This window comes from Ammospiza nelsoni, chromosome 4, assembly GCF_027579445.1.
Source record: "Ammospiza nelsoni isolate bAmmNel1 chromosome 4, bAmmNel1.pri, whole genome shotgun sequence".
Lineage (NCBI taxonomy): Eukaryota > Metazoa > Chordata > Aves > Passeriformes > Passerellidae > Ammospiza > Ammospiza nelsoni.
The window spans coordinates 17,252,792-17,277,517 of record NC_080636.1 but is presented as its reverse complement, the minus strand read 5'-3'; the positions used below and the strand labels follow the sequence as shown (position 1 = coordinate 17,277,517).

The following is a 24,726-nucleotide window of genomic DNA, read 5'->3' as shown; positions in this document are numbered from 1 at the left end:
AGAATTATGTGGGTCATTTCTGCTGTCTACCTGGAACAATTTATCTCATCCAGAAGAGAGTCTTAGAGTTATGCTATTCCTAATGCTTTATTCCATATTATTTTTAATAAAGATTGATATGTCCTACCATTTCTGTCATCTGAATACTCACCCTGTGTGGATAGATCAGAAGAATCTGAGGAAATCATAGCAGAGCTGGAAGCTCCTCAGGCATTCATGCATAATGCATATAGCAATAATATTTATTTATTATTTTTTTAGTATCCAGGCTGAAGTTGGTGTTTGTGAAATCAGTGGTGAAATGTGTGAATGACTTCAGCAGAAGCAGAATTGGAATCTTTCATACACTCTTTTTGTATAGTATCTTTTCTGAGCAAAAGAGTGAAATAACCATTTTCTGAACTGTGTTGCAGCAGCACTATTTATAGGTAGATGTATTTTTTAAATTGATTTTCTGAAGATCGCCAATTTGTCATATTTCTTATTTTCTGCAAGCAATGCAGAGGTTCTCAGTCTCTTAAATGCTGTATTTTAAAAATGTTTTCTAAACAGATAATTGTAAGAATTGAAATACTCTCTTTATATTGATGTGAAGAATTAAAGGAATTTGGTAGGTGAAACTGGTGCCAGAGCTAATTCTTAGACTTTCTATCAGGTTTTCATTAACCTTTGTTTTCTGAAGAGCTTCTGGTCTCTCAGCTCAATTTTTCATCTTTTTCTGTTTTTTATTTAGTTATTATTTCTTGGCTGTATATCAGGAACCCTGGTTTTGTTTTTGTCAGCATTCTGACCTCTGGAAAGCTAAACTTAACCTGTGACTCACCCATGTGAAATCATCCTTAGATAGTGCTCATGTACCTTTCTTAGCAATTTCATTTACTGCTCTGATGTTTGTGTTCTCTGTTAGGCTGCTGCAGGGGCTGTGCTGAGTTCACACTTGGCTGTGTAAGTGCTGCAGGACTGATGGATGAACTCCCCCAGTTCAGAGCTGGCAGCAGGCCAGTTCAGCTTCTGGTGTATGACAGAATATTCTTCAGACCTGTACTAACACAGCCTGGCAGCAGGCAGGGACCAGGGAAATGCAGCACATCCCACTGTGGCCCAGGAGTGCCAGAAGAATTTGGGTTTGGGCAGTCAGTAGCTGTGGGTGGGTGTTCAGACCTCATGCCATTGCCTCTGCTTCTACTTTAGTGCAGTTTGAGTCTCCTGCAGAGGTTTGTGCCCTGTTGTGCTGCAGCTCTGTAAATCCCAGCCCTAAATTGTTTACAGCCTCTGTTGAGCCTGGAGCCAGCAGAAGAACATGGAATGCAAAGGAAGGAAAAAGAAGGGAGGTGTTGAAGGGAGGAAGGTATGGGACTGCACAGAGGGGTCACATTGACATTCTTTAAAAAGCCACCAAGAAAACACAACAACAGACTAAAAACCAAAAGACAGCCCAGCTTACTGATACTGTATTACTAATCCCTCAATAAATGGATAATTTGTGAAACAGCACATCAACAGCTTTTGAAGACCACTAATGCCCATTACGCTCAAATTGGCTTTCTTTATTTACTGTGACTAAAGCCAGCACTGCAGGAACTGGTTTCTTTGTGATTCTTCTTGTCTGACTCTTTCTCCATCTTCACTCCTCTGAAGTGTGACAAGGCAACATAGCCCATAATGTCTGGATATTGTCCTCCCATTTCTTTCCTCATTGCAGCTGTCTCATCGTCACCCACTGTGCCCACGGGTACAGGACATGTGCTGCTCTGGCTGTAAGAGTGGATGCCACAGTGCTGGGGTGCTTGTCTGTCTGTCTGTCTGTCCTTCCCTCTTTCCTTTCTCCTCTCCATCCCGAGTTGGTCCAGCTGCTGTGCCTTAGGGCTCTGAGTCACTGCTGAAGTGGAAACAGTGGAGACAAAGTGTCCACAAATGTCTCTAAATTACTTAATTACATGCTTTTCAGGAGCCTTGTGTATTTGAAGCAGTACTTTTACAGAAACAGCTTCAACAGAGCTCCACTCTGCTCTGGATACTTTTGTAATACGTGTGCTACTAATTAGCTTCCATTGGCAGAGGAGAGATGAGCATTCTGAGAATGACGGGCTTTTCTGTTTTCATGAGAAAATGTCATCGAAGGGAAATTTGTTTAATGCTTCTCTTCCTTTTAGACTTCAGAAAGTTGCATTACAGTAGCTTCTTAACTTTATAAATTCAGAATTAGTTTTTAAAATGTGTTTGAAAGCCATTAATTATTTTTAGGGCTGTTAAATTCAGCAGCTGTAAGTTCTCCTATTCAAAAATTCTCTCTGTGATTTGAATAATAAGTAATTTGAATAATAAGACTTAAAGCCACAAATACATGGTCATTAATGAGAGGTTTCAATTTTTTGTAGTGTGTTGTGTTTTGGTCTGTCTTTTTTTGAATTAACTATATTTGGTTTCCTGACCTCAGCTGCTTTCCTGTATTCTTTCATTAGGTCTGTGGAGGACATCACTTTCTCAGGAATTCTCTCTACTTCTCTGTGTTTGGCGTCTGGGATTCTCCCCTTCCAGATCCCTCTAATAGATTTTTAAAACCTCTTTCTCTTCAAGTGAGTGAAAAAGCTTTGCACTTGCTGTTTGAAGTTTCATTTTCTATGTGTCAGTCCAGCTTTCCCTTCCCTGCCCTTTTGTGTTACCTGCTTTCTTACTGTTCTCATCCTTTCTCTGCATGCTTTGTCCAACAAAAGCTTTCAACTTTTTCATCAATAGGTTGCCATCAGCTACCCGTACTTCATTAGCTTTCATGTTTCTATGATGCTGAATATGCTCAGGAAGTGAGGCAAGACCTTTTAAACATGAATTACTGTAGCAAGCAGAGTGCAGAGCATTTAAAGCAAATTATTAAATGTACCTTGGCTGGAGGAGACCAAGTGTCAGCCTGGAATTTTTTTCCCTATGTGCGTGAAACGTTTAATCTGGTTGATTGTAAATATTGTTCTTCTGAGGGACTTGAATGAAACCAAATGAAAGCATTCAGTTTATTATATGTACAGGATTCCTGCTTTACTGACCATTGGTGTGAAGCAGCATGAAAGGGGTGCCCTCAGCCTCTCTGTTTTGAGTAAAGACCTTGAAGAAGGGTTTCTGATCTGTGTGATGAGCTTGCCTCATTTCTGCTGGCTGCTGTATGAAGCCCACAGACCAGAAGCAGGGCACATCAGATGAAGGGAGCCAGCCACAACCTTTCTTCAGCTGCCACTGCCAAAAGGTGATAGTGTGGGTGCTGTCTTCAAAGATGTGACCTGGGAGAGCTATGGCTTGTAATGATTTTTCTCTCTGCTGATACCCTTGGTTTGGTGGAACAGTTCGTAAATTTCCCTTCCATTGCCTTCTTCACCAGTGTGCTGTCAGGAAAATGAAGAGTGTGAGTTGCAGGTTAAATACACCTGAGATCCCCAGAGCCTCATTATTCACTTGCTGAGACAGCAGCAGCAGGTGATTATTACCATTGCTCCTCCTGCATTTTGCATCATGTGGAGTTACTGGGGTACTGTAGTTCTTGAGGGTGAAAAGGAGCATGGGAATCTTGCTGGAAATGGAATCAGGTTGAGTCTGTAATGACTTGCAGCAAGTAGGAAGAAGTGCTGTGGGAAGACTGAGGGAAAGAACAGGAAATGTTCTGATGGTGCTTCATTTTGGTTTTCGTTCTTGGTGTCACTGATGAAGAACAGTGGAAAAATAACAGGGAAGTGGGTGAGGAACAGCCTTAATCTTCTTTGAGGCATGTTTTAAAAAACTCCTGTATTTGTGATGAGGAATAAATGATGTGTTATGAACTATGTAACAATGTGGTAGAGCTGTGAAGTGTTACTTTCCAAGGAGATGTGAAGAATTCAGTCTTTCACATCTCAGTAAGAAAGGGTTAGAGGGTGCTGGGGCAGCCATCTATCATTGTATGCTTGAAGAACAGAAAAACAATGACTAAGCAACTTGTTGTTCCAGCAAACAAAGAGAGTTGAAAGTTGTAACTAATAAAATTCTGAGGATGAGGCATTCTTTGGAGAAATTACCTAGTGGAACAATTGATTAAAATGTTTAGTTCTTTGTTAGGGGATGCTTGAAAGCCAGGATGTTTCTCACAGAAGACAAATATGCTTCAATTAAATTAGAGCTGCTGAACTTAAAGCAGGAAGTAAAAAAGAAAAATAAATCTGGTGGCTTGGATTTTGCAGGCTAGTAATGAATTTGTGAATCTATGAAGGAAAGCCTCCTACAACTGCCTTACAGTCATTAGAGAAATAATATAGCAAAAAGCTCCCATTCTCTGATGCCTTGTTTTTGTTCAAGTGCATTTACACAACTGTTTTTTTCAAGTTGTCAAAAACAGCTTGATAATTGCTGGCTGCGTCAGCAGAAGTCCTGAGACTGTAAGCGAAATTACTTAAGAGAAAACACACATCCTGTTACCTTGATCCTGCCATCACTTGCCCTCTTTCCTGGAGCAAGAAGGACTCTGCCCAGGGATCAGTGCCCTGAGATACTTTACCGTGAGTGTAGATGAACGTTCCCCAAGAAAGCCATGTGCCTCCAGCTGCAGTGTCCATCTGTAGACAGGACAGAGAAGCTGGATGCTTGTGTTGCCCTGGGGATATTATAGCAAATATTAGCTCTTAGAGGATCTTCAGGTTACTGTGAGAAATGTTTCAGGCTCATGGTACTTCAATTGCAGGAATTTCTGTTCCTGTATATGAGGAAGGGGGGGTAAAATAGAGGAGGTTTAGCAGCTGCAGCCAACCAGCCAGCCTTGCAGCAGATTGCCATGATGAGGACAGCCATCACCAGTGTGTTTCTGTGGTGTGGAGGAAATTGCAACAGAAAATCAGTCTGTGGTAGATGATTACATTTCAAAGCCAGTCTCCCAAATACTCTTCAAGTATTTGAGTCATTGTAAGAAAACAATTCCACCCCATCAATTTCAGGATGGGGAGAATACATCTCTTGTGCTGTCAGGGAGGCAGTGATGGTATGTCAGTTGTTTACTTTTAATTAAACTTTACTTGCTTTCATAAAGAAAGGAAAGTTTGACCAAAATTCACAGTATTTCTAGATTTTCATATCTTCATTTATACAATTCTGAATGTAGTATCATTCCACTCTCTTGCAAGTCTTTCCAAGATCTTTGCTATGGATTTGAAATTTATTCTGAGATTTTTCTGCAGAAAAATTAGGCCAATAATTTAGTGTAAGCAAAAAAAATGAATGAGTTTAAGCCCCTAAAAGTATGTTTTTAGGTCACAAAGAAATTTGTGTATACGTGGTCCACACACAGAAGTATACAGTGTTGTGTATTCATGTAATTTGACATGCAGGAGCATCCACTGAATTTTCCAGTGTGAAATTGAGTTCAGGTGTAGAATTTAGAGTAGTTACATTGTATATGAAATTAGAATAATTATAATTCCAATTTAACTCTATAGATAAATGAGAATGTATTTATATGCAACATGATGTATTGCATTTTCTAAAAGTTCTTGTATTTCTATATGATTTTAATCTCTTTTCTAGAGCTCTATTAATGTTCATGAGAGACAGATACCAGCTATTTTATTTGTATTAGCATAAAATTGAAACTGTCCCTTCTTCCCTGCAGAGAAGGGAGTACACCAGCCAAGAATATGAAACAGTGATGTATCAATCTAGATGGGTCAGTGAGTTTAGAACTATTTTACAGTCAGTAAAATTTATAGTCTATTCAGGTGCCCATTTGATCTGCTTCCCAACAGAGATAGCAGGTTGGTTTTGTTCCTTTATTTTTTTTGGCGGGGAGGGTGTCAGACATTTCTATTGGCTTTTATCTGAGGGAATGTTTTGAGTATTAGTAAAGAAAAGGTTTTTCTTTTTCTGTCTGAAATGGAAGTGTGGACATACTTAATTAAAGTTGCTGTAGTAGAAGTTGACTCACCCTGTTGTTGAATGAATAATTACTATCATGATTAATAAACTCATATACTATGATATTCCTGCACATCTCTGACTGCCATTTCACTACCCAATATTGAATGAATCTAGATGCAATCTGGAGATTGAATGCTCTAGATACCAAGATCTTGTTTTCTGACAGAAATTTCCCATAATCTGTGGTTTCTAACAGTCCTGATTACTTTGCAGTTTGGAGGTTGCCAGCCTGACACGGGCAGATGCCGATCTGGAGGCCGGTCGAACACAGATCTGTAAGGAGGTGATTGCTATGATGTTGAAGAACATGGTCTTAAATCACAGCCTCTTTCCTCATGTGGAGAAGAAGATAAGTTCAGTTTTCAAAAAGCAGTTTCTTGCAATGGAGGAAGAGATTCAAGAGGAGTATGAAAGGAAGATGGTGGCTTTAACAGCTGAATGTAATCTGGAAACTAGGAAGACAATGGAGGCTCAATGCCAGAAAGCACGAGCTGCAAGTGAAGAGGCTGAGGAGTTAATGAAGAAAATTAATGAAAAGGTAAATCTGGTTTTAAGCCAAGATATTTTGCATCATAGGTAGTTTTATGGAGATGTTTTCTCTTTTAGGCTAGAACAGCTTAGTTGTCCTCCTAGAAGAGTAAAGATCTACAATTAAATGGGTTCAGAAATTCAGATATCATAATCAGGGTAGTTATTGAAAGAAATTGTGTTTAATTCACCAGAAAATGATTTTTTCTCAAGACAATCTATGACATCTGCAGACAAAGGGTTGTCATTACCCTTTTTGTTTTGGGGTTTTTTTATAATTACTTATATTATTGTAAAGTGGTGTACTTTTATTTACTGTATTTTATTGCAGCACTTTCTGAGATTTCAGACACTGAGGTAAATTTTGTGCATTCAGAGCAGAACAAACTCCATCATAAGCCTTACAGTCTAGGTAAAACGCTTCCAATATTTATGTTCTGTTTTTGAAGAAAATTAGAATATAAGCACAACCAAGGGCTGATTTCCCTCTGAAATGAGTGAAGGCAAGCAGAACAATCTGTATTATAGAGCGAGGAGTGGACTTTTCTTGGAAATAGCCTTTTTGTAATAAATAAATAACTGAAGTCAGAGTAAGATTCCTTATAATGCTCGTCTCCCATGTCTTTTTTTGAGTATATTGGATGTTTACAATAAAACTGATTTTTCCCCACCCTTTATTATTATTTTTAACAACTTCCTGTGGCTTGGAAGGATTCTGGTAAGTTTTGAATATTTCATCTCTGTAAGCTTAAAATGCCAAAATGCCCCAAGTTGTTGTTTCATATTTGTTAAGAGGGTGACTTGGTGGGAACAAATAGTACAGTTTGTTACTGGTGGGGCTTTGCTTCTGGATCACAAGTGGTATGTGCATATCACATACCCATAATTGTTTAGGTCATTTATGACAATTCATGATTAAAGTTTTGACATAAGAAGTTTTTTTTGCAGAGTGTGACCCATTAAATGTACTCCAGTATGCTGAGGCTCTCAGGAAGTACTTTGCTTTATCAGGCTGTGGCATAGATAAAATTATTGGCACAAGGCTAGTGAGCCAGTAGAATTTCTCTGAAATCCAATTTCAGGTGGATTTTAAATTGTGACTCTGTGGAACTTTCCATGCCTGTCCTGACCTAGCACCTAGAGGCGCTAGAAACACAAAAGGTGGGAAGGAAGAGATACTTGTGGGCACCTTCTTAAGGATGAGTTGAACTGTACTCTGCTGGAGGCTTTCTCCTTCAGTTGGACATAGAAGGAGCCTGCACCTCACTGAGATAAGTCCTGCCTTTGCAGAGAGAGGGCCCTGACTGAAACTCAGTGTATGAACTCACAGTAAATATACTTTCACAAAGTGGCTTTGATTTGTATGAAATGTATTGGTGTTGGGGCTGTCTGATTAGTACTGAAAATCCTGAATAGTAGGAATCAAGCAAGCAATTAAGGCTAGTCCAGTATCTGTCCTGATGCATTCACCATATCCTATCATTGCTGTTGACTTTTCTGTCTACAGAAGGACCTGGTTTTATATGTGCCCCAGTGCAGAAGGACATTCTGAGTGTGAGGGTTGCCTCAGCCCATTCTCCTGGGCAGCAGGTGTACTGACACCCAAGGGATGGCAGTGGGAAACAACTAGAGGATGAACCTCCTCCCCTTCTCAGCCAAGACATAGAATTTCCATTCCTTTTTGATTAATTATTTGCTGCCTGCAGTGTGTCTCTTGGGAAAGAGAAATGAAGTGCAGAGGGCAGTTCTCCTCAAGATAACTGGTATGAAATTTAGAACAAGACTGACATTGTGACTTTTAGGTAGCTCTGTTGGCATAAGAAGCATTCTTTGCTCTGTGGGACATGTATGTTTTGATTCTATAATGACTTTATGCCATCTGAGATTAAAACTATGAATATGTAAGTCTTACTAGAGAACTAAGAGGAAATATTTCTGGCAAGGAAGCTTTGAAAGTAATTGACATTTAATACTACTCCATGGTTTGTAAATGTAAATCTAAAGCAATGCACTTGGATTAATTTGTAGAAACTGATGGTTAAAGTAGGTCACCAATAATAAAAAACTTCTCGGGATTTTTAGTAGAACAGGGGTTTTTTTCTAATTTATGTTGTTTTTAAAATTATGCTTATTATTATTTAACTGGTATGTGTTATGAGTCTGAGTCTGTTTAATTTTAATAGGATTTCAGGATTGGTGAAACCTAAAAATTAATTTAATATATTATCTTTGTGTTGAATTTCATGGCATTTTATATAATTTATGTTTTATAAGACTTGTGAATTTTAAAAGGACTTTATTATGCCTTGGAAGTGATATCTGGATTAGAAACTGGCAGCTGTACAGCCCTGCCATCCAAACAGGTGAAAACTATACAAAGCGTACACTGATTCAATATTAGCCTTCACATAAACCTGAAATGACAGTGACTAAAGTATTTATAAAATTTATATGAGCTAGTAGCACTGATATTTTAAAATATGTTGAATTCTGAAAATCACTTCTGATGCATTTATTTCTTTCTTTTCTGCAGCCTGCTATAGAATGCAGAAGCCTTCTGGACAAACTTCACAGGCTGGAGCAGGACTGCCTGAAGAGGTTCCTTTTCGTAAAGCAAGAGGAATATTTTGCAAAGGCTTATAGAGAGCTGGCTGTTACCCAAAGAAAGGAGCTCCATACCATCTTTTTTACACAAATAATAAATGCCACTTCAAAGGGAGAACTGAAGGTGGAAGCAGCTAAAACATTAGTTGAAGGTTACTCTAAAGTACAGGTAATAGGATGATATCTATACTCCTAACCTAAAGACAGAATATAAACCTGCAGTAACTTTCGAGAATTGTTTCAGGATTAATGTTATCACTTTCATAACAAGCTTTTGTAGAAAGTATTTTAAAAAATTATAATGCATTCATTATGCACATCTAGACATCTACACAACTGTAATCTTGAGGTATATTCACATGTTCAAAATCCCCTAGGCACCAAGTGGTCTTATATACTTCAGAAGATGTACTGAGCTGCCCAGTCTAAATATGTACATTATTGAAATTGTGGTGTGTCTGAAGTACCATGATTATGTACTTAGAGAGGTTGAGTATCTCCAGGTTCTGTTATCAAGGGGTGCTGATGGAGAGTATGTTCAGGACTTAAGTTTTGCTTTCGTCTACATTTTAAACCTCTTGCAATAGAGTAGCTGAAGTTATTTCCTCATGGTTTGCTTTTTTTTGTTTTGTTGTTTTTACTCCATTTGTATTGAAAGTTAGTGCTCTGGATTACAAAAGTTCTGGGCATTTTTCTTCTGGCTGCTTCTTGAGGAAGAGTGTGATTGTTGTGGTCCTGTAGGTTGAGGGAGGAGGTTAAAAAACAGTATCTGAAAAGTAGGTGTCAGAGCATGTAGGCCCACTCCTAAAACCTGATGCACAACCTTGTATACAGGAGCTGCACATGGCCCACTGTCAGAGGGAGATGCAGCAAGCACTTTGTGCAGAAGATAGTTAAGCATCTAGATCAAAGAGGTAGAGCAAGTGAAAAAAGGTTTGACGGTTTTGGCTGCTCAGACATGGCTCAGGTAACGTGCAGACCTTGGCCATTTATGCTGGCAGAATGTCTGCTGTAAAGCACTGTGTGTCTAACTCTGGTCTCTGCCCACACCCATCTGTAGGTATTTAAACCCTTTCTGTTTGCCACTGTTGGAAGGGGGAACTTCTAAGCCAGCCTGTGTGCAGTGGGCTTGGCTTTCCCTATGCTGTACTCTACATACATGGAAGAGTTGGCTTTGAAGCCAACTTATAGACATTATCTTTGAAAATGTGACCCTTTATGTAATTATACAGTTCATTGTAAAGAACAGTTCTGCTAACACTGGCAGGGTTGCATGTGTATGTAATAGTATGTAGTAGTGAATATCTGATCAAATGGCCTGTTAACTCAGGGCACTTAGGACATGCACCAACTGTTCATGAAAGTACACACAGTATTGTAGTTATCAGGCCAAAAGCTTTGAACTTTTCTTTTTTTTTTTTTTTTTTGTTGTTGTTGAAATAACCATAGTAATTTGATGTGATCATTAGAGTTTAGTTGATACAAGCTTATTATTTTACACTTGTAGGAGTTTTTAAACTTTGCCCTATTAATGAACAAATCTGCTCTGACACTCACAGGTGTTAGCCAAAATTAGCGTTACATCTAATTAAATGTTCACATTTGTTCATATTCTTTCCTGTAGGGTGACATTGAAGAGCTAATGGATTTTTTGCAAGCTTGCAAGAAATATCATCTGAGTAAAAGGTTTTCTTACAGAGAATATCTTATAAGTAAGATACAGTCAAGGGATTCTCGTGTCTCTGCTCTTATAAATGCCACAGCAGCCCAGATACGGAGCCTCATTAACAAAACAGAAAGGTAAAGAACTCAGCTGTTTCCTTGTCAGCCATTTGACTACGTTATCTTACAGACAACAGACTCTTCAAAAGTCTTTTTTCTGTGTTACCTAGCAGGAAAGATGCATAAAATGTTATCTTTTAGTTAATTCTAAGGAAATATTTTGTAACTGATTGCCTTTGTTAGTTAAATCCCAGCAGGTGCTAAGGTGACATTTTGTTGTCTGTGTCCACTTTGTACAGCACAGAGAGGAATTGCTGGAAACATATGTAGTACCTGGTTGTAATTCTGAGTTCAGTGGGAACCAAACTCATCTAAGATTCTCAATGTCTTTATACATCCATTATTTGTGTAAATACTTGTCAGTCATGTGAAAACTCATGCCAGAGTCCATTGCAACATGTACTGGTGAAGACCATTTGTCTGCATGCTTTATACACAAATATCTGGATTTAATGGCAAAGAACAGTTTTGATTCACTTGTGATTGAATGTGTTTGAGGAGCTGGACATATAGTTTCTCCTTTTGAGCTGAAATTCTTGAATATTTTCTAAAGAAAATAGATGAAGTTTATAAATAATTTGGAGGATTTTGACTAGCAGAGAATACACCTGTTGCAGAAAATTAAGAGGTAGATGTCAGGGAAGTAAAAAGTAGACCTGGAAATGTACTGTTGTAATACACACATTTAATTTATTTGGGATATCATACCAGACCCAGGCAGACTGAGTACTCTGTGATGGGATACTCAGAATCAAGGTACAGAGGTAGAAATGGTGACCCAGCAGACACACAGAGATGTAGTTATTTAGAATTGTGTGGCTGTAAGGAGCACTGAGGGAGATATTGTGCTGCAACCCAGGGAACGGTGTTAGTTTGGCATATGGAGAGATTAGTGAGGAGCCTGCCAGGGCAGTAAAATATGTCAGTGTAATGATAAACAACCTAACACTGCTGCTGTTGGTCCTGTGCATGCAGCTTTATTTGTATATTTGAGATGTCTGTATTGATGTCAGTCACTGACAATATGTGAAATGTGCATTAAGAGAACTAGATGAACACTGGTCTTTCAGGTGTGTTTTTTTTCTTCCATAATGTCAATTTAATTTAAAAGTAATATAGTATTAGGAAGCAGGAAGTCTGTTCAAAGCTATCAAAGATTGCATCTGTTGATGTGACAAAATAATTTATCAGGGTGTTTAGGTATCTTTTCCTTGCTTTTCTTTTTGGTTGTCCTGTGTTCTGCCTCATTGGAATCATAAAATGCTAAGTTTATCTTGAATCACCCTGAGTTTAGCCCCCAGATTCATTGAGCAGAGAGCTTCTTCCAGTAGTCTTGCACTGTTTTGCTAAGGTCTGCAGCTGTGTGGCTCAAAGACAAAATGTCCTGGAATCAGAAATATAGATCAGACATGTCTTTCACAGAGAGTTCCCTTCCATCAGTTCATGCCTCTCTTTGGAATTGTATTATAAGGTCTGAGATGTTTTCTCTGGTGATTTGGTTATGTCAAAAGCCTTTGTGAGAACCTCACTATGTGACCATTGCAGTGAACAAATGGGACTTTTTGAGCTGGAAAAATCAGTTTCACCCATTGTTTAATGCCTGTTATTGCATTTACCAGTCACAAAACATCAGCTATTAAGCAGAAAGGAAAGGCATAGTGTTAGTTAATTATGGATCTCATCCCCAAAAATGAATTAAATGTATTAAATGTATTAAAAAACTTTCCAAAACCCCCCAAACTTCCAAAAGCAGCAAGTATTATTACCAAGATGAAAAATTAATTTTTCTAGCACTCTCCTATAAAACTTGCAGAGTATGTATTTGTTGGTTGTCTGTGGAGAAAGGACATGTGCCAATAGTTGGAGATATCATTTGGAGGGCAGCAATCCCATGTGGCTTTCTGGGCTTAGAACTAGTTATTTTCCTGTAACTTCCCACACCTGCTGCTGCAGTAATTCCTCTCAGACAAATGTTGGCTAAACTCTTATAATTCATTCTTTATCTGGTGTGATTATAAAACTCCAGAATGTAGTATCTCAGTTTATTTGCTACTGTTTTGTTGTCTACAGGTAAACTGGAATAGCCTAGTATAACTCACGAGAAATTCATAATTACATAAGATAGGCTTTTATTTCAGTTTCTAACTAGAAGGTGATTTTGAAAATGTTTACAAGTTGGAGCACTAAAATTTGAGCAGCAAGAGCAGTCAGGTCTAAACAGTACTTTAAATTTGTAACCATAGTATCCTTTTATTTTTCACTTTATGATTGAATCTGCTTGCTAAATATAGATACAGCTCTGTCTCAATCTATTTTGTCCAGCTTTATAACAGAGTACCTTAAACTTAGTGTTATAAATGGAATTCTAAAATAAAAAACTTAAATGGAGAAGAGAGAAAAGATATAGATTAGATATACCACAGATAGATGCAGTGATAAACCAGCAGGTAGATATTGAGGGGAGAAGTCTTTTTAAAATGAAGCTTGATTGGTATGTTTAAAATTTATCAAATAGCAAGGCAATTTCAAATTATTGTGAAAAGGATTCTGTGTGGCTAGAAATGAATGTTATAAAAAGAAAAATAAATCCAAACCTGTTCTAGGGAGGGCTGTGAAGATTTTAAATGAAATACAGCAGCCAGAGTTTTCATGTTGTATTTAAATAAAGTGTCCCATTTGTCTGGACTAGTATTTCAGTACTCAGTGTCATTTGAAAGTCAAGTGTCTGGACTGCAGTGCCAAAAAGCAGGAAAGGAGAATTTAAAATATAATCTGTAATTATCACCTATGTAGCCATCCCTCATGGATTTGAGGGATGGCTACATAGGCTCTTTATGTTTTTTCTTAAAGTGTAATGGGCAAAAGGGCAATACTTGAGGCAGTGTTTATCTTGGGTTGTTCTTGCTATCAACAGAGGTGCAAGGTTCTTGATGGTTTTAAACTATAATATTGGTAAAACACTGTGTTATTCTTTTGCCAGTATCTTCTTGTTCACAAGAAATGTCTTTTTTCTTCAGTCTCTTAAAAATTGAATTCAGTTCTTCTGACTCATTAGATACAAATGGTTGCAAACTTGTTCGTAAATTTCTCCCCAAAACTTAAATTTTTTAAGACCTCAAGGATTTCTTGTGTACTGTGTTTCTAAAATGGTCAAAAGATTAAAGCAAGCACCTTATGCTGGTCTCGTTCTTCTTAATAATCACTATTTATATGGACCTTGTCCATAGAAAGTAGTTTTCCAGCAATGTCTTGACTGGACATTTGTGGAAGTCAGCAGTAATCCATCAGTGTGAAGTTTTCTAATAATCTCTTAAAGCCTTTTCTGCTTGTAGCACTCTGCTATATAGGGGAGGCATTTATTGCCCTAAATTTTTAACATGAATTGTGTTCTGGACAACAGCAAGATGCCAATTCAGCAGGTGAAATCCTGATGTAGCTGGAGTAGCATGGGCAGAGCCATGCAGGCTGTCTCTCTGTGGTTTCTGTATGGTGATGTGACTCAGCCTCCATGTACATTCAGGCCTGTGCAGCTTTTCTGCTTCGTATCGATCTCGCTTTTGCTTTAGTGATGCTCCTGTTCCTCTTCTAGCTTTCATGAAACAATTTTCCTTTGCTGGGGTCCAGCATCCCAGAACATTGATTCCCTGTAACATCAAATACAAAGTCCTGCTTTTTACTTCAGTACTCTCTGTATTTGCTCCTTAATTTGTTGACTTTCATTCAATACAGAGGAGTCAAGGTCTCTCTCTGATTGACCTGTGATGCTGCTGCTGTCGGCTCCACACTTCACCTCTGTACTTTAAACATCCTTGGTATTATCACAGTATTCTCCTTCATTAAAATTCTCTTTGTTCAAAGATATGTACCTGCACATTTCTTCAGTGATTAAATTTCCACTATGCTGAGACCAGGCAGTTTTATCATACAGTCTATACTATCTCATTACCTTTCTTCACTCCTTTTGTTTTGCATTTCTATTTGGATTCCTTTGAGACATCTTTTATTCCTAATACTGTAATTGTTTTATATTGTATTTTTATGAAACCAGAAATGAAGGTGTCTTGCCAGGACTGAGCCTTTTAGGAGTTACCATAGCACCAATTAATATGAGTTGGCACATAAACAGACATAGAGCTTCTGTGATGGGATACTGCATCACCTGCAATTTTAGCTATGGACATACTGGATCTCTAAATAAACCAACTGAAACACTGTAGACCTTTTTTTTTAAATCCTAAAAATAGGTAGCTATATATCATCTTCCTATCATTCTGTGTTGCATGACTTTTCTTAAACTTTCATTTGCTGTGTGGTTCCAGCACATCTATCTTTTTCTTTTGCACACTCTTCAGTGCTCTGCACAGGGATTTTAATTGGCTGTAGCAAGCCTGGGTTTATTTCCTCAGTACAAAAAAAGATGAAGGTGTTAAAAATAATATCTTGGTTATTATCTTTCTGCACTTTCTCACCATAATTAATTACCTTTATTCACATATCTTTTGCCTTGGATTCAGTCAAAAAGGAGGTGGAGGACTTAGAGTTAGCAAAAAAACCTTGGTGCTTTTAGTGAGATTTTGACATAACACTCAATTTTAAGATTGATTAGTTTCAAGGCAGAAATTACCTGGCCAAGAATGATGCTTGGTGGATTACCCAAAAAATACTGAAAGGTATTTTAATCCTCTTTGCAGATTAAAGAAATGCAATAGATAGACTTTGAAAAAGCTCTGCAAAAGGAGGATCTGTTTTGTTGCCATAACTGTGATAAAGCACATCTGAGTTTCTATCCAGCATCTAAGTTATAGAGTGATGTTTCATGGCTTGCTCAGATAGTTGTGCATGCTTGAGCAGAAGATGGGGAGGTGTGAATTATGGGTTCTGGCAACCCTGGTTACAGTGCAGTGGGTGCAAATAAGCTAATTTGTTAATCTGCTTTATTTTGGCACTTATTTTGAGGATTTTGGTTGGAATTGAGTTGTCACAGTAGCAATAAATCCTAATAAACCAAAATAAGGTTCTCCTTTCTGGAGAAGGGCTTGCTTACCACATTTAGATACAACCTTAATTCAGGAATTGGGCCAGGTATTACACTGGAATGAAACCTTGAAAGCCTTGGATTCATCTGAGTCCTGACTGTAATCTTTGAGAAATGGGGACTGGATAGGTAAATTAGAAGGTATCTGTATAACATCCAATTTCAGGTCAGGAATTGGTGCTTTCAATTCAAAGTTTTGTGTTAACCTTACAACACCACATTTTGTAAGTCCACTGTGCTTAATAGAAATTATAACTCACAAATATCTAACAGCCTGGTCAGAATTAAGATGTTCTTTTACTCTTCTGTTGAATAAGAAAGATTTGGGGAACTTGCAGTGTAAGTGTAATAGCAGGTAAGTCCTGAAATTCAATTTGAGTTTGTGGAGGTGGAGATTTTTTTTAACTGTTGCAGCCACTGTTGAGATCTTGTTTTCTCTTTGACATTAAATACTGTAGCAACTGGAGGTAGACCATAGTGTTGAACTTCCACTTGAAAGCACTGTGGGCTTATGACTGACAATTTGCTGTTTCAGATAAGTGAATTTTGCTCTTATTTTGATTTTTTTATAATTCTTCTGATGTAAAATTAGTAGAAAGTGTGACTATAACTATTTTGTGGATATGATTGCTTTGTCTATTAAAAATAAGGTTTTTTTACTTGATTACATACTTTAAAGAGAGTTTTGTTTTAATAAGGAGAAGGAATTATAAAAAACATAAAATGGCATTTCAGGGGCATTAAATGAAAAAAATTAAATATGAATAATATATAAGGTTTAAAATTTGAATATCACATTACAAACTGATGTGTAATTGATTTTGCACTTGCCTGTCCTTCCCATCTGTCATTTCTGTCTATCCTTCCTGTCTATCCATCCTTCTTCTTGTTTCTTTTTATACATCTTCACAAACTGCCTCAATTCTGTGCTCATCTCTGAGATTGTCCTCTGATTATCCACTTCCTTGTTTGATTCTCCTGGGTATCACTGCTAAAGAAACAAAGATCATTCTTTGTGTCTATTTTGCTGAGCCTTTTATGGTGCTAATTGCCTCATATATCCTTTTGCTCTTAAGAATTTGGGATAACAGCCTTCAAACACTTATTACAGAGCGGGTCATCTACCTGAAAGTCATTTGGGAATCCTGCTGGACCGAGCTGAGGCTGAAATTAATTTTGTTAAACAGAAATTTGATCATGATTTAAAACAAGAAAAGCAGAAGCTTTGCCAGAAACTCATTACCAAGCGAAGGCAGGAAATGCTGCAAAAGGTAATTATTTTCCATGTTTTTATTTTCATAGGGCTTCTCATTAATTAGACACTGAATGACTTGAAAATAAGATGTAGTTCTTATAGCAGAGGTCAGCACTGCCAGGAGCATGGTTTAAAATAAGTGCCAGTTGGTTTTAACTGTGTACCATCATATTCTGTATTAGTCATGCAGATATTCATAGCTGTGAAACCACATGATGATGCATTTATTTAGATGTTAGCTCTTTTATCTAGCAACAGTCCATATTATCACAGCCTTTGTATCTAACAATAGTCAGAGTTATCACAGACCTCCTAGGTGCTCACAAAGCTGATCTGTTGAGGGCTAGGTGATCCTCTGGACACTGAAAAGCAGTTTCGAGAACATGAAAAAGAAAAAATATGAAATTTTGCATTGCTATGAAATTCATACTTGAGGAGCTAGAATTCAAAATGTTCTTTTTTCATAACTTTGTTCCTCCTTTTGGTAAATGAATCAGCAGAAAGAGCATCAGAAGGAGCAGCTGTCACTTGGAGACCCCTTCAAAACTACTGATGAGATCTCTCACTACCTGAGACACTGGAAAAATCTTCTGAGTGATCACACCATTGAATTTGAAGAACTTACTGAAAAGCTTGACAATGAGGCCAACGAAGAGCTGAAGGAGCTTCTATTTAGCCTAGCAGAGAAAGCCATTGAGGAGCTTAAACGTGTTCAGTGTGGAGTGGTTGTGCCAGAGCTGGTCAAGCTCAATGTGCCAAAGTTGTTCCTACTAGAAGTTGTGGAGGAGCACAAAAAAGAGATGGTGGTTAAACATGCACAGCTTGAAAGGGAAGAACATGACAAGAGCATGGCTGCTGAAGAGCTGCTTCAGCTCACCAGGCAGAAGCTAAGCCAAGAGCTGGAAACAGGCATCTCAGAACAAAAGAAAATAAGGAGCTGGGAACAGTCAATATTCATGCAAGTATCTCTCTGCACTCTTTTCTTAGTTACTATGGCAAGTAGAATAGAACTGTGAGTTTTCACACCTGTTCACTTGTTATTCCTAATGATAGTTCTCTGTTGGGCACTTAAGAATTGATTTTAAGTGCTCAGCCCATGCAGTACCAGTGGGTGAACGCTGCAGTGGAAATCCTAGGAAGCAGCAGTCTTGAAGCTAAAAATGTGAAATAAAGGTTTTATACTTCCATTCATTCCATGGGAGGTATCATTTAGACATCTTTCATTGTTATTCTCAGTCTGTTCTTTGAGTTCCCACACTTTGGAAATGCCAATTAGCATGTCAGACCTAATTGGCCCCAAGTCTAAGTTGAATATATTTCTTCTAGCCACAAGTCAAGCCTTACTCATCAGGTTTGGTTTAAGCTTTGGCACAAAGTACACAGTGCAGTATCTGCCTGTCCTGCTCATGGCTCCATGTGTCAGACTGGGCTGCTGTGGCCTGGGGACAGTGTGTCCCGGACAGGCGTCATGGCCCAGGCAGAGCTGCAGAGAGGAGTTCTGGCCCCTTGTTAGAAAGTGTTAGGGCCATTGCTGCCTGCTACAATGTGACCCTGGGGAGGTGGGAAAGCAGGGGGTGGCCTTGCCACAGCTGGGAGACCTTGCACAGGGAGAGCCCATGGCTGTGGCCAGGAGTGGTTGTGCCTCTCACAGTGGGCAGAAAGGTCCCTGAGAGATCAGGGGATGTTGGTGAGCATTTCTTGTTAGCTTTCAAGTACATTTATGTCTGGTTGTTTGATTGCCTGAATATTTCCAGTACTACATTTCCTATACAATGTCTATTTAATAAGAGACATTGTTAGAGACATGGGAACATGAAAAAATAAAATTGCAGCTTTAGGGGAAGCAGCTGGAACAGGCAAACCTATAATAAGGTGTGTGGCTCTGAAGAAAATGTACCAGGCATAAGAGATTGAACAGGGAGGGAGAAAAAAAAAAGAAAAAAAAAAGGCACTGGTACAAGTTTCTCCTTCATACCTCTTCTTTAAAGCAAAATAGATTTGTATGAGCAGTTTTATCCAGACAGAATAAGTTTTCCTGCCACATATTGTAAAACCATATAACAGGAGTATAAAAAGAAACTTTACCCATTGCATTTGCTTTGCTGAAGAAGAAAATTCCATTTTTTCCCATTGTTTTGGTTCTAATTTCAAGGGCTTTGTATTTTATTCAGCATTTTAAATACTTTTCTGTGAGTCATTTGTATGCATTTTCGAGCTTGTCTTAACTATCTCTCACTTACATTGCCAAGAGCAGACCTGCAGGAATATGGAGGTAGGTATGACCCAGCAGGACTTTACTGTTTCTATCTTAGTATTCCATAATAACTCCATTCCAACCTGCAGTGTGCCTGTCATATTTGTTAGATGCTATCATTATTTGTAGCAGCAGTAATCTGTTTGGGTTTTTTTTTCAGTAAAATGCAGGAAAATATATACAGAAAATGCAGCAAAAACTTTCCTACCAACAGCCCCTTAGAATCTGTCATGGTCATTTTGCAGTCCAGTGTCTGTCAGTTATGGTATTTTGATGACAGATGCCAGCTCTCATGTTTATGTTCTCATCTACTGTCTAGTTTGCAAAAAGCATTATTTTGAACGATACTTTTCATTTTTGTTGCTTATTAAAGAGACCATGGATTAGTCCAAAATATTTGTGAAGATTTTTAGTGCTTATAGTCCTTTTTAAATATAGACATATAGCAAAACTCTATTTGCTGTATTTAATTTCCTATCTTTCTCTATATATCTATGTATGCGGATTTATGGCATGGTTTTTCTTCCATGAGTCTAAGACAAGATGACAAATGGCTAAGTATGCTACAAATTATCTGGACTAGTTAGGAGTAGTCTTGTCTTAAAGTAAACAACTTTTTGAAAGGAAAAACCTCATGCATTAGAAGTTTTTAACTGTTCTTTGCTGATTCAGTAGAAAGAAAAAAGGATTTCTAAACTCAGATATTTTAGTGAATACCAGGCAGTATAGGCCTGGTATACATTAAATAAAAGTATCAGTACTAATGAAACATGCAGCATAATACTGTTTTCAATGAAAAGTCCTTTTTGAAAAACATGCTGTTCATATTTTTAATACAAACATTTTTGTGGAATAAAAGAGATTGCCAAACAAATAAAAGTATGTTATTTTTTGTGAAATATCCTTAAGGAAATAAGATACACAAGGTGAGAAAATGAGTGTAGTCTATGGTTAATGAAAACTTTGCATGCTTTATTTTTAAGTCAACTTCAGCTTGACCCAATGATCAGTTCCTTAGAGATCTGTGTTGAGAACCTTAATTCTGCAAAATGAGAACTTTGAGTAAATCAAATTATGCTTAAAATATATTGTGTTTTTCAAACTGCAAAGTGGCTTTTTACAATTGACAGCTGTAACCATTGTTATAAGTTGATCAAAGCAATGGCATATGCATTTATAATAGAGATTTTATTTTTTCTTTCTCAGTAGCTGTGGATGCTAAGTAGTGGGAAACAGCTCAGGTAGGCTTTATGGGAAGCTTTTATCTTGATTTCAGCTGATGCTCAGTGTATTGTCTGAAGAGGTGGAAGGATTCTATGCATAGGAAATGTACTAAAAATATTATTTATTTTTAAAATATTCAAAAGCTGTTTTCCTTTGAAAATGAAGTTTTACAGTCCAGGAAGCTCTTCTGTATGCAGAATTTAAGGTAACCTCAGGAGTATTTTTTACATGGTGAGCAGTTCATTGCTGTGTGTGGAATCACTAACTGATATATGAAATAGATCAAAAAAGGATTATTGCTCTGTGTAAAGTGTTTGCGTGCATGTCTCTTACATTTTATGCAATATTGCCTAAATCACTAAACAGCAAATGGCTCTTGTGTTTTTTAACAGGAAGCTTCTATGTTTACCTCTCTCACTCTCAGAAGAGGAGTTGCTTAGAATGAGGCAAGAGTTGCACTGCTGCTTCTCCCAGGTGGACAGCAGCTTGGCTTGGCCCAAGATAAGAGCAAGAACCTTGCTTCAGGCTTTTGAAGTGGAGCAGAGGGACACTGAGGTGCTGAAAGTTGAGCAGAATTTAGCAGTGACCAATGAACAGGTGAGAACAGTGTGGGATCAGCGTGGGGATGTGGAAGGGGATCCTGGGGTACCTGTGGCTGCTGGCATTGGCTGCAGATCTGGATCTGTAGCTTCTTCACAGGTACAACAGCAGTGTACACTTCTCCTGTCTGCATGGACCTGTGGGCTTGAAGATAATTGTTTGGGCAGCCGTTGGATAAATAGATGCTTTTCACATACACCTATGTATTTCTGTTGCTTTCATGAAAATTATGGGAATTTCTGAATAAGACCCTTCTACATTGTTTTGTCTGTTTACAAAATTAAAGTTCCTGAGTTAGATGGCCTTTCTTGGCAAGAAATTTGGAATGATTTATGTTTTCTGTTTGCAAAATATTTAAGTGTATGCAGACAGTTTGGTGTTATTTTCCAAAATCTAAATATGTGGAAGATGAGGCTTACTCAAAGTTAGAGAAATATTTCCAACAAGAAGTCTATCTGCCTATTGAATCTAGCCCTTTATAAAGAACCATGTGAGGGGTGTTTAATTCCTTCAGTAAAGTGTAAAAGCTCTGGAATTATAAATTGTTTTCAGTTCTTATAAAATATGGGAGCCAAAAATATTTCCTGTATTAGTTGTGTCTGATGCCATCGTAAAAAGGAGGACTTGCCCTTGCTTTGTTTTGGTTCAATTATGTTTTCTAAACATGTAAACTATGCTGGGTTAATTGAGCTAGGAATTAACCTAGTTCAAAGCCTTAATAGTTTCTAAAGTACTAAAGGAGAGAAATGACTTTGCAAAACCTTACAGTTGAACAGATGTTATCATTTCCCCAGGAGTGCATATACTTAGTTGGTATTCTTGTAAAGAAATAGAAAGGTCAAGAGTAATTTGATTACATGGAACGGTGCTTCTTAATATTATCATGGTTCATTTGTGATTCACAGACTGTGTGTTGAAAACAATGTAGATCTTAAATTAATATTCCTTGTTCATTTTTAACTGAGCTGAGGAGACAATGTATCAGTTAAAATCTTCTCTTATTATCACTGCTAAAGCTTGTTTAAAATCAAATTTATATGCTATGAGTTTTCATGGGAAGGATGAATATATAATTCTACTTAAAAGAATTTTTTTTTTAAATTCTAACTTTGTCTGAATGTCCAAAATGAATGTTCTGAATGAATAGGCAGCACCTTAATTTCAGATGTACTTTCTCAGTGAAAGTCATATTTTCCAAGTTTTTGATTATAAGTAATAATTTTAACATTAATATCTTCATATACCTCTTACAAATAAAGCATTTTTGCTCATCTTGTTACAGCAGCATTCTAAAATGGGAAAAACAGGATCCAGGAATAAACATAAGTTAGATATTCTGAAGAAATCTTTACAGGACAAAATTTTAATTTATGAAGACTCAGTGAAAGGTGAAAATTTGAATAGGGTAAGTACAATCTTTTCTGGACTGAAGCTGAAACCTAGATCTTTAGTAATTAAAGATTGACAGCATTCTATCAATGTGAATAAGAGCCAGAGAAAAAAGGTGTAAGGTATAGTGGCATGATGCATCTCCCTACTATTGCCTGCCTTTATCAAGGTGTTGCATTTCACACATAATAGTTTTTGCTTTGTTTTAATTTTTGCGTCTTAGTTACAGAACTCGTTTCATGTCTCACCCCTTTTTCTTCCAATGTTTCTGGGGCTTGGTGTGTGCAAGATTGCAAGGCTCCCCTAGATCCTGTGGTTTTCTAGGAAGGCTTTCAAAACATGGAAGGTGCTTCAATGCATGCTTCAGCTGAGCAGCATTTAGTTCCTGGACATCTGCTAATGCTGCTGGAAATACAGAAGTGGATTCCTAGATCCAGAAGCTTTTTGGATGGGGTCTGAGTTTATTTGTACAGAACTAATTGAAAGGAAGTCCTGATTCTGGTGGGTACCTTTTAAAAACACACAGCCCCAGTCTAAAGTTAATCCTTGAGAAATGAGTGGGGCCAATCTTAATATGGGATTTTGAAGGCTTTTTACTTCCCTGCTAGTAGACGTTCCAAGAGATCTTTCACATGTATATGATATGGATAATATTGGGCTTGCATGTCAGGAGGACATTGCAAGGACATTAAGTTTGTTAAACAAAGGTGGTACACAGCTGTAGAAACTATGCATGACAAGCAGCTGTCATTGGTAATTAAAATTAGTAGATAAAAAAATAGTTTCAAAAGTGATTGCAAGATCATTTTTTGTACCAACTGGGACAAAAAGCTGTTTTTATACCTATTTCTTAGCTTTTTATACCTCTGTCCTGAAAAATGAAAAATACTGGGTCAATGTGTTAATTCAGAAATAATTTCACTTTTATGTGAGACCAACACATCAAACACATTGTTTGATTTGGTTGCAGATGATAAAAGTGAATTTTTTATCTAGTCTAGCACCCAATCTTTGAAAGTGAGAGCAGGTGCTTGGGGAAGACTGCAACAAGAAGGCAAGTATGTTCTAGCACTGTTCACGAGTTTAATAACTGTGGTCTGAGAATGTTCTAATCCTTTAATAGAGGCATTAAAATTTTGACTTCAATACCTAATGCCCTGATATTCAAAATTTCGGTGGTTTTAGTACTCTTCCTTGCATGTACATCAGATTATGGGCTAAGCTTTAGAGGCAAAAAAGTACTGAATAGTTTAGTAAATATAAGGCAGCAAATGCTGTCTTACATTTTTATTAGAATCTTAATTTTAAAATTGGAAATTTAGCTTCTCTAAACCTCCTTGCTCCAGTTTTATATGCACCATCTGGCATAGCTGTTGTCATTCTAATTGTATGGCTGGTTTCAGAGCTGGCAAGAGTCAGAAAGAAACTGTGTGGCTGGGAGTAGATAGCAATACCAATTGAGTGATGCAGCATTTTGTTTGTTTAAGAGGAGTTCATTTGCTGTATAATGTTGAAGATGTCTCACCACCCTCATTGTAAAATACTGTGAATTATTTCTTCCTATTTTAAAATATTTATATTAATTGTATACTAATTTAAAGGATGCATTATGTTTAAAAGATTAAATATTTCTAACTATTCTAAAACACCAAGTAGTGGAGTTGGAGCTGTCAGGGTCGCATGTGCTTTCTCTATCTGTGTTTTTTCTCTCTTACAATCCAGCTCTCTGGGCCCAAGTGAATAGTGCAGGGGTAGAGAAAACAAACTAACTGGTAATTGTTTACTGTAGTCTTTTGAAGATTCAGCTACCTAAATGTTAGATACGCAGTGGAGCCATCAGTGTCTAACCTAGACATCCACGGTACATGTCAGTGGAAATCCATATTTTAGGATAGGAAACCTACTGAGAAGCGTGTTTTCTTTGAGTATGAAGGGAGCTTAGAGTGACAAGCTGAGATGGAAGCACCTGAAGAAGGTAATGGCAGCTGGCTGCTCTGGACATTGTCCCACAGGAGAACAGTCACAGTGCAGTGTCCTTGGCTCTCAGTGGCACAGCATGGAGAGCTCATCACTCACACACATTGGATCGTGTGCCTGCACATGCTGCACTTGCCTTTCACCCCTCAATAGTTC

The 24,726-nt window shown here is 37.6% G+C and overlaps 1 protein-coding gene across 1 annotated transcript in view; it reads left to right on the top strand.

Moving 5' to 3' along the window:
- Positions 1–24,726, top strand: part of EVC2 (EvC ciliary complex subunit 2) — a 60,721-nt gene that overhangs the window by 25,333 nt on the left and 10,662 nt on the right. The window contains exons 10-16 of the mRNA XM_059471268.1: positions 6,136–6,460; positions 8,984–9,223; positions 10,679–10,854; positions 16,983–17,142; positions 17,624–18,084; positions 20,997–21,201; positions 22,487–22,609. Of these exons, the coding sequence (XP_059327251.1) occupies positions 6,136–6,460; positions 8,984–9,223; positions 10,679–10,854; positions 16,983–17,142; positions 17,624–18,084; positions 20,997–21,201; positions 22,487–22,609 (1,690 nt within the window). The remainder of the gene's footprint in view (positions 1–6,135; positions 6,461–8,983; positions 9,224–10,678; positions 10,855–16,982; positions 17,143–17,623; positions 18,085–20,996; positions 21,202–22,486; positions 22,610–24,726) is intronic.